At 48.3% G+C, this 10,796-nt stretch overlaps 1 protein-coding gene across 1 annotated transcript; it reads right to left on the reverse strand.

Annotated features, from left to right (window-relative positions):
* Window positions 1-324: 324 nt before the first annotated feature.
* slc1a9 (solute carrier family 1 member 9) lies at window positions 325-10,491 on the reverse strand (the record flags this gene model as incomplete). Its single annotated transcript, XM_080009244.1, has 10 exons — window positions 325-501; window positions 593-1,031; window positions 1,728-1,862; window positions 3,148-3,342; window positions 4,657-4,890; window positions 6,634-6,760; window positions 6,931-7,033; window positions 8,269-8,522; window positions 9,348-9,500; window positions 10,344-10,491. 10 exons carry the CDS (start codon window positions 10,489-10,491, stop codon window positions 325-327), a joined length of 1,965 nt encoding a protein of 654 aa, XP_079865370.1.
* Window positions 10,492-10,796: the final 305 nt, after the last annotated feature.

The raw sequence follows: 10,796 nt of genomic DNA on the forward strand, positions 1-10,796 counted from the left end.
CGCAAAGCTCCCCTTTTTTTCGGTCATCGAAAGTGCGATTTTGAAGGGTCGCGGAAGGGATCGGCAAGAGTAAAAGGGCGCTGCGACGGCAACACGATGATACAGAATGCATGAATGAGTGACGCTCAAAGCGAGCACGTTAATCACTTGAATCTAAGAAGACCTCGTATGGACCGAAGCCCCCGGAATCGGACGGGGGAAACCTTTCTGCTGTGGCCCCTGTGCTAAATTCAGCACCTTGTTGTAGCATAGAGTACCATGCACTAAGGTGAGGAGAGCTCCAGCGGATCCACAGAAGGACGTTGCCACGGCGCCGTCCCCGGGTCAGGGCAGGTCGCCCAGCGGGATGGCGTTCCTCCTGTCGTACGCCGTGTCGTCGCTCTCATCCCCATCGCTGACCTCCCCCAGCACCCTCTCCTCCTCCTCCTCCGTCCAGCTCTCCCGCCGCAGACGCTCCTTTTCCCTGTCCTTCTCCCTGTAGGCGCGGGGCAGGGTGGGAAGCTGGGGGAAGGGCAGAGCAGATCAGAGTACATCCCCTTTGCTGAACGGCGGACGACCAATTCTATTCAGGGGTGGTGGAAACAGGAAGTACCTGGTTGTCGTGACTGGGCAGGGCACAGTAGCCAGGCTCCGTCCTGCGGAGGAGGCATGGCGAGTGGGGACGATAGGGCCGGGGGGAGTGGGAGCAGACGGAGCGCGGGGAGGGGGAGCGGATGGAGCGCGGCGAGGGCGAGCGGATGGAGCGGGCCGGGGAGTAGGTGATGGAGTGGGAGTGGGACACGGCGTGGCCGTGGTGGTTGAGCTTGGGCGGGCGGGGCGAGCGCGGCGGCAGCTCGGGCGGCTTGAGGGCCTCGACCAGGTCCATCTCGGTGAGGATCGGCGGCGGGGGGATGAAGTCCAACTCCTCCTCGGGGGGAAGCAGGTGCATCTCGGCGGCGTCCAGCTCCGCCAGCTCCGCCCTGGACAGGTAGTCCACGATGCCGGCGCCGAACGAGTCGCCCACCACGTTGATGGAGGTGCGCATCCGGTCACTGAGTGGACAGAGGGGGAACAGTGGCAGTGGGACAGTGGGTCACCGGGTGATGAAGGAGCTCAGTGATGAACCCGTATGAGCAAAGTCACGCTTATCTCGGAAAAAGCACCAATCTCTGCCCTTCCCTCTGTGAAGCACAAGCTGATAAATGTGTTGTTGCTGCAAAATGAGGCCCAACTAAGCCCCCACCTCTGAACTCCTTCAGGTGTGTTCTGAATGACAAATAGAAAGAAACTACACACAAAGGTCATTGATATGTGATTTAAACGTGTGGCAACTGTGTGTACAAGATAGTACGAGTTGAGTGAATGAGAATCCCTTTGAATGAATCGTTTCTCATCCTTAACTTAAACATCATACCTCTCTCTCTCTCTCTCTCTCTCTCTCTCTCTCTCTCTCTCTCTCTCTCTCTCTTCTGGGTAGCACTTGCGTTTATAATGCAGTAGATTAGATAGACCATTAAGGTGCGGTGCAGGTTTTACTACTCCCAATGAGTCCTACTCATTCACCATGAGGAGCCTCGTCTTGAAAAATGGCACTACTGTTTCTGCGTCAAACTTGCTCATCACCAAGGTGAAGCGCCCGTCAGTTAGAATACAGAGTGACCAAATCCACCGGACAACCGTTTTTCATGCATTTCCTTTTTTTTCCGCTTTCTTTGAATGCAGCGCCAGAATCGAGACACCTGACTCACAGCAGCCAATCCACAGCGATGAGCAAGCTGATGTCCTGGGTGGGGAGGCCCACGGCGGTGAGGATCAGCAGCATGGTCACCAGTCCGGCACTGGGAATACTGGCTGCTCCGACACTGGCCAGGGTGGCGGTCATGCTGGGGAGGAAGAAGAGAGACAGAGAGAGAGAGAGAGAGAGAGAGAGAGAGAGAGAGAGAGAGAGTGGGGGGAGAGGATATAATCACAGGAAAGAATCATTTGGATGGAGGGTTGGAGGCAACAAAAACAAAAAAAATTCCTTTTTCGCGTTGCTTTTGGCTACACGAAAAAATTATGACTGCCGACCACATTTTGTGGGATTATCAGTGGCTGCTGAGTCAGATTTATGGTACTTGTATTACATTTGAAGCCTTTCTCTTATTATCATACCGCCGTGGCATGGAGGGCTCGTGGGACATAACGCAGATTTATTATACATATGTAACTCATTTTACAAACAAAGTTGCCGCAGATGTCACATTCATACTTTTTGGAATTGACTGTATTGTGGAATGTTAATAGTAAACAACCACTGATGTAGAGCATACGCCAAACACGTTCAAAGCACTCAATGTTGTCTGCAAACATGTCAGACAACATTCAGAGAGCGCCCCAAAAGCCATCCCTCCTAATTGTGTACCCCCCCCCCCCCCCAGTTAAATGGACTGTCAACATTTGTAAGATGAAGATCTCTCCTTCCGAGGCTTGCCAACCCAACCCGCCTTGAAAAACAAGCCTCGAAAAGCAGTCAGATAAACCTCAACAACATGCATATTCGCAGAGTTGGAAATGTGTTTGTGTCAGTGTGTCTGTCTCGGCATTCTTAAAGGCTCTCCCACCGTGGGAACCATTTTAGGAGCCTGGGAGCCTTTTACACGGGAGGAACTCAGGGCTGAAATGGGTCCCACTTTCTTGGCCAAAAAAAAAAAAAAAAAAGGCTCTGCAGGTGAGGTAGTACTTTTTGGGCGAAAGAGAAGCATTGGGTAGAAGTTTGTGACGCTGGTTTTCAACATTCACTGCCAAATCGTCCCGGTTTTCAGCAGAATTCAAATAATAATAATATTATTTTACTTATTTTCAGCGCTTGCATATATTCTATACTGTATAGAGGCAAGCAGAAAAGAGCGTGCACCGGAGAAGTGGGCCTCGTCATCAACACGCCCACTCGCTCGCTGTGAATTGTGTGCTTCCAGAGGTGTTTGTGTGTGTGTGTGTGTGTGTGTGTGTGTGTGTGGGCCCCGTGCCTCCGACACCTTAGTGAAAGATTATTGAACGAAACTTTAAAATTCAAACAGCTGGTTTATATCTCACTGCTTGCTCCTCGTCCTCGACTCACCTCCCTACTTTTACTTTATAACAGAGAACGTGATTTGTGTGTGTGTGTGTGTGTGTGATGGTTCGTACCTCACAGTGATGATCTGCCCCCAGTCCAGGTGGATGTCGTTCATCTGGGCGATAAAGATGGCCGCCACGGCCTCGTACAGCGCCGTGCCGTCCATGTTGATGGTCGCGCCGATGGGCAGCACGAACCGCGTCACCCGCTTATCGATCTTCAGGTTCTCCTCCAGACAGCGGAAGGTGACGGGCAGGGTGCCGGCACTGGGAGGACGACAGAGGAAGTCGGGTCAGCAGTGCAAAAAAAACATGGCGAGAACACCACAGGGAGTGAATGGAAAAGCCAGAAACTAGTGCTGTGTCAGGATCCGCCTACTACGTACTACAGGTTTGTACGTCCAGCTTCTCATGGCTTCTCAGACATAATATATCATCATATCGCCTCGCCTCTTTCTTTCTGCGTGTCAAGGGTTGCTGACAACACTGCATAGAAACTTTTACCGGCATCTTGCCCTCACAAGGCATTGTGGGATACGCTTGCGAGGGTAGTGTGTGGTGGATGATATTTCACCGGATGCGGTATGTCCTATGTACCTTTTCACGTACTATTTGAGCGTACAATAGTTTTGAGCATACCAAACACAAACTTGGCGTGCTAACTAGTATGATAGGATGCCATTCTGGATGCCGTTTAGGAGTTTCCTCAAATCAAGGGTTTGGGTGCCATGGGGTGTGGTACAGTAAGTGGATGTAGTACAGTATGACAGTGCCAAAAAAGATTTAAAAAAAGATAGAGAAATTTGAGCAGAGCAAGATCCTCCTCCCGACAGCTGTGTAGGCCAGTGTTGCAATCCTCCCAACATGTGAATTAAAGGAATTTGATTCCTGGGCCCCTGTAAGCTGGGGTCATAATATAATTAGAGAAAAAAGTTGATAGGATTACGTATATTCACTAAAGCCTCGGTAATGTGCCAACGCGACAGTTGGTTTCGGCGGCCAAGCGAAAACCGCGGTCAGTGAGCGCTCAGCAGCACCGAGGCAGACGCAGGCGGGACACAGAAGGGCTAGTTTGGGCGGTGAGGAATAATCCCGGGGTTTAGACACTTACAGCAACAGATCTGTCTGACAGGGTCATTGGGCTATGATAACCCAAATTCAACTGCTTTTGGATCTGGTGTCCTGATTCGTAAGTTCAGTTGCATAAATACGGTATTTGGTATTTAGCCCGGACACTTTTGACCCAAATAGCCAAAAGGACAGTTTTGCAGCTATACAGTAGCAATCAATCAAAATAACTACAGCAGCTGCTGAAGGGGAAGATGTAGTAAAAAGAAATATGTGAGGAATACACACGTGGAAACATACGCATACAGACACACTGACACCCACTCACTGACACCCACCCGCGCACACATACAAGTTAACACATGCTTAAATGGGATATGCAAGTACACACACACACACACACACACACGCACACACGCGCACACGCACACAAACAGACACGCACGCCCGCACACACCCACACATGCACACACACACACACACACACACACACACACACGACCGTGGCCATACCTGCTGGCGGTGCCGAGAGCAGTGATCCAGGCCTGGAAGATTCCCGAGTAGAAGGTGAAAGGGCTTTTCCTGGTGGTGGCGAAGAATATAGCGGGCAGGATGATGCCCCCGTGGATGATCAGACCCACGATGACCGTCACCATGTACATGCCCAGCTGCCGCGCCACCACCTCTAGGTCCCCGATGGCTGCGATCTTCCCGGCGATCAGGGAGGCGATGCCGAAGGGAGAGTACCTGCACAACAATGTGGGAAAATGTCAGATTTTAAGTGAGAGGATTGAATGTCAACACAAAGTTGAGCGCTGCATTTGTGAGTGGGTGAGTGACACTCAAATATCATTGCTGCAGCTTGACAGGCCAGAATAACCATACATAAATTAAAATGCAGGCCGGATAGACATTTCTGAGCTGGGTGGGTCTTGAAACTGACAAAAGTGCAGTAGAGTCAGAAGAAACCAACAGTGATTAAACCATTGGAGAAAAATAGCTTCAAGTTGCGGATAATCGGCTTGATTACAATAAAGGGATTGATTTTTGGCAGCAAATCAGTCATAGCTAAGATGTCTGTTCTATGACAGCGGATCTGTTGTTATTGAAAAGTTCAGGAAAATGTTTCATGAGTTGACAAAACCAGCAGTTTATCCATTGTCAGCGGAGCGTCTGAGCGAAAGGTACGATAGATTATCGGATGTGAGTCGAGCAGAGCCGCTCACATTCATGAGAACCTACTTCACTTAGACGGGAAACTGGCGTTTGCCTCCGAGATGTTTTGGGGAGGGACCCCGGGGGCCGAGGCGATCACCCCACCGGGTCAGCTGTTGGGGGGCAACTGACGCCGTTTAGCGACAGTTGTTTTGGGGAAACATGCGGCGTGCACAGCGTGATGGATGTGCTCCTGGTATGATATGCGCTGTGTATACACTGCGCTCTGTGTTTGGCCACCGCCATAGGCTCGTGAGTAATTTGTTTATACTGTGTGAGTGATGTGAACAACGATCCAATTCCTCTGGGGTCCAGCTGCACATTTATAGAGTCGTAGGTGCAGGACAGGCGTGCTGTTGTGGAGCGGACTCACATCCATGCACACACACACATACACACACACACACATAGACACGCACACACACAAACACACACACACACACACACGCACACACACACACACACACACACACACACACACACACACACACACACACACACACAAACACCTGTAGGCGTGCACACACGCCTGGATTAGGAGCCAGTGTCCTGTGAAGCCTCACGTCTCCCCACGTCCCTGTGTTCCCTCTGCATCTGCTCTTTCCTCGGCTGTCTGTGGATCCATTACATCCTGGACCGCTTCCACCCTCGATCCCCTGGGAGCCCGAAAAGCACTGTTCCGGACCCCGCCCCCCACCCCACCCACCACCACCACCATGACCCTCACCCACAACCTAACCCCACCGCCCCCCTTCCAGCTACTCCTCCCCAGCATTCCACGCACTCCAGCACGTCCTGGGGAATCCCTACCTCTCTCTACCTCGCTCTCTCTATGTCTCTCTTTCTCTCTCTCTCTCTCTCTCCCCTCGTCCGTCTTTTTATCTCCGTCTCCCTCCCTCCATCTGTCCCTGTCCTTCACTGTGGGCTACATGTAAACTCTTTGTCTTCTGTCATTCTCACTTTTGACACCCTCTCTCTCTCTCTCTCTCTCTCTCTCGCTCCCTCTCTCTGTCGCTCGCTTCCCACAGTTTTGTTTTATGTACACACTCGTCTCCTTATCCGTCACTGTCAGTGACCTCGGTGTGTGTGGTATCTCCAGAATGTCTAAGCACCACCCATTGGCCTGACAGGAAGAAAAATAAGACACATTGAGACACACGCACGCGCACGCGCACGCACGCGCACGCGCACGCACGCGCACGCACACGCACGCACACGCACGCACACGCACAAACACAAACATGCACACACTCACACGCGAAAGAAAACACTTACCACATGATCATGGAGACCATCGTCATGATGATCTCATTTAGGATGTTGAAGAACTCGCACATGATCTTTCCCCTCTCCCCCATCCTGCTCATGCATATTCCAAAGGTAATGAAGAAGCCAATCAAGCCTTGAGGAAAAGACAGACACCCAAACATCACGCCACATGCAGTGAAGCCAAACAGCTCTCCACACTAACAGAAAACAGCTTGAATTAAAAACAAAAAACAAACGAGAGAAACACACAAACAATTCGGCCCATTCAAAGGAGAGTCAAGCAGGAAGCTCTCGTCCACTCACCCAGGACGTTCATGCCCCATTTATATTCCAGTTTCCTCTTGTTGACCAAGACGGGCTCGGATTGGTTTGATGCTACTGGGACCTTCTTCAGGACAGTCTGGACCTGAAGGGAAGATGGGATGATAGAAAGGTAGAATGACAGAATGATAAAAGATAGAAGAAGGACCATAGGTTTCAGGTGGTTGGACTTTGCCGCTGCATAGAGTCAGTGCCACAGAAAGCGCTGCTCTATTGTGAATAAAACTATTCCGTCGTCATGTGTGATAACCAAAGCTTTCTCAGCAGCATGGCATGAATTCAGTAAAATGTGTTTTTGATGTAGATGAAAAAAAAAAAGAGACTTGCAATGCCCAAAACCGTTGTCTGTTTAATTTCTGTTGAAGGTCAACTCCAGCATTTAGCCCTAGCCCGAAGCCACTCACTATAGCCACTCACGCTGACCCCCAATGATCTAAAATGAAGGCTAAGGTGGAAAAAACAGAGGAATCTTTGTTTAAATTAGTTGACTTCAATCACTCAAATCAACACATTTTTAGCAGTGTGTAACACTTCTGCTAAAAGAGACATAGAGACAGACAGGCGTTTGGGCCGAGGAATTCTTTAGGAACAAAGAGAAGAAGCCATAAACAGGAATCTCTCCGCTGACGCACGGCAACACAGATGTAAAGAGATTAGCCGTTGCAGGAGGGCTGATCCTCGCCCAGCCGGACACAGGCGACGATTTCTAATCATTGACACACACGCGCAGGGGAGGAGAAGAGGAGGTTAAAAGGATTTGGACAAAAGAGGGAAACTGTCCAACATGGTGGAGGCTTAGATTGTCATTTAAAATGATCAGTGTGGATAAACAGTGGCCAAATCTGTCACTGTTACTTTGGCTACCCTGCTCCACCGTCCAACGTTGGCCAAATGACCCGTCTGGGCACCGGACTAACACACATATAGCATGGAGGAGGGGAAAAGTGAAAAAGAATTATAATACATTAGCTTAACACACATATATATCTGAGCAACTGAGCTGTATATTCACATATTTGAAAGATTTCCAGCTGACCGATTTCTTGACATGGGTTTCAAACAACATTGAAAACATTTTTCCACCGGTGGCTTTTCAATCCGGGAGAGAAGTTACTAAGGCTTGGGTTTTCAATTATAAGGACACCATTATGTCTAAATCACACCTTTAGGACCATTTTGTCCTCACTCACCCAATGAGTAAAACAAGCATGACAGTCATGCCAAGATGTACATCCAGACTCATAGCAATCAAAAGTGAAAGTAAATGAAAGCAACACAACAGTAAAATGCTTTTGATTCAAAGGTGACCGTGGGCTGTACCTGTTGGAAGCAGGCCTGGACCAGATTCTCTGGGAAAAGGTTTCGGAGGAGGTCCAGGAAGGCGTCCAGGCTGCTGACCTCCTGGTTCTTGGGAGCGGAGGTAAACGTGCTGCCTCTCAGCTTGGGGTTCCCGGGGTGGATCCCCAGGACCAGGATGACGCCCAGGACCGCAGCGATGACGGTGGTGGACATGTAGTACACCATGGCCCTGCTGCCCATCCTGCCACTGGAGCGGGCGTCCAGACCCGCCAGGCCTGAAAGGGACGTGGCTGTTACAATCCATGCATTTGAATGCTTGTGTATAAGTAATCCTATGCTGACCTGAGTCTGATCTAAACTATTGAAGTGTGTGTGTCTGACTTATGTCTGAAAGTTAAGCCATATAGGAAGTACGTCTAACATCATATTTTTATTTTTGAAACAGCATATTTTTACATTTAAGTCAATGTGACCAGACACTAACCTCTGAGTTAAAATGCAAAGCATTTATTTTCTAACCAATCATTGAGTGAAAACATCAAACTTTCTTGTGTTAATATTGACCTTATTTTTGTTTTTATTAGATACTGTACCTGTATTGTATAAAATTCATTTAAATATACTTATTCATGGTTATTCCCCCTCATAGACTTGCATGGCCCTAGGACATGACCATATGTTTCCTACGAGTTAGAGTTGATTCTACTGTGTGGCCACTGGCTGTATCCACCACAAATATTCTCTGGCTTCAAAATGAATATCTGTTTACACACCTTAACACAGTATTACTTAATGATGGATTACATAACAATAGTGAATTCTTTATCTTATTGGAAATATGTGTGATTACATAATACATAACTAGTTATAATATGACTGCAGAAATGGTCTCCGCAAAGTATTTGAAATGAACAAATTAAATGGGGTTTTTTCTGATATAAACTTGTAATTTTTATTCAATAAAAGTTTTGTTGTATGAACAGTAAAATCTGTGTTATTACTTTAAACTTACAACTCAATAAGATTGTATTGATGATATGATAGTTGGACATTATTGATAAAATATTAACATATTCGCGAGTTTGTGACTGAACGTGCACCTGTGATGAGGCTGGAGATGATGAGAGGCAGGATGAGCATCTTCAGCATCCTCATCAGAATGTCCCCCGGAAAGGAAACCATCATCAGCACGTTGCTGTCGTTCACCCCCATGTACCTCAGCAGCATCCCAAACACCGTCCCCATGACCACACCTGGGGACGGGGGACGGCGGGGCGAGGCCGGAGGAGACGGGGAGAGAGGAGGGGAGACGTGGGGAGGGGAGAGGGAGAGTAAGAAGCGAGAGGAGATTAGCAAAAGGAAGGGTAGCAGACACGAGGCAGGGTCGCAAGATTGGTGAGAAAGATGATAAGGAGAGTGGAGGGGGAGTTAAAGGAGGCAAAGGGGAGGGCAGAAAAAAAAACAGAAATGAGAGATGTTTTGAAACAAATGCCTCAAAGACCTCACTGTTTCCCTAAACTAAAGACGTTACATCCCATCTGTAAGACACATATGACTAAAAAGAGGCCACCGCAAAGTCAACAAGAATAAGTTGACCTCAAATGGAACTTGTGCCTGCTACCTAAGACAATGACAAACGACAGATAATGACGACCAAAGGAACACGAGAAAACCTGGCGGGGCATTTATTTTATTTTTTTTGCCAAGGAAAGACGGCAAGCTGAAAACACAGCAAAGTTGCTTTACTTTTTGGTTTAGGATCTCCATGTGTTTATTCCATGGACTAAAGGCAATGCAACTTTCAAGTATGAGGTTGCTCCTTTATTTGACCTAAGTCAAGCCCTCCTGGGGAGTATACTCGGACGGAAAATGATATGAAGTTGTAGTTCACCTGAGGTTAGGGTTCGGCTAACCATAACCCTAACTCCAACCCTAGCCGTAACGCTACACTAACGTGTAGTAGGGGTGACCTCTTTGACAAATACAAAATTGAATCATCCAATTCTGATCTGACCAACAATAATTATTTTGTATTATATCTTTGCTGCTATTTACTTCACAGTAAAAGCCTCAAAGTCGAGCCGGTATGTGTGTACCCATGACGGTGAGTCCCAGCAGGATGTTGTGGGTGTTGCGGCTGCAGTGTCCGGCATCCTTGTACTCCACTTCGGTGGCATCGTCATGCTGACTCTCCGCTTTCTCATTCTTCTTGTTGGACTGATTGGCTGTTGACTGGTTTGTCATCCTGCCTGTAGAGAAATGCCGTCAAATCTTGCCACGGTTGTCTCTATATTGGTTGATTGCGGTTCCAGCCCTCGCAGACAGTCAATACCATTACGTCCTCGACTCTCAGATAAGCGAGGAATTCTTTTGGCAGAAGGTTTGCAAAAATGCTGGCATTTAACTGTGAAGGTTGGTTTCCTGAAGGGTGGTTTCAGTCAATCGCTCAAAAACTGAGAAAGAACCACTGAAGGCAGGGGCCATAAATCACCTGCTCAAAAAAATCATGTTTGTTGTAACAAATACGTTTATGATAATTGCCGTCTCTC

The sequence above is a fragment of the Zeus faber genome, assembly GCF_960531495.2.
Source record: "Zeus faber genome assembly, chromosome: 11".
Classification (NCBI taxonomy): Eukaryota; Metazoa; Chordata; class Actinopteri; order Zeiformes; family Zeidae; genus Zeus; species Zeus faber.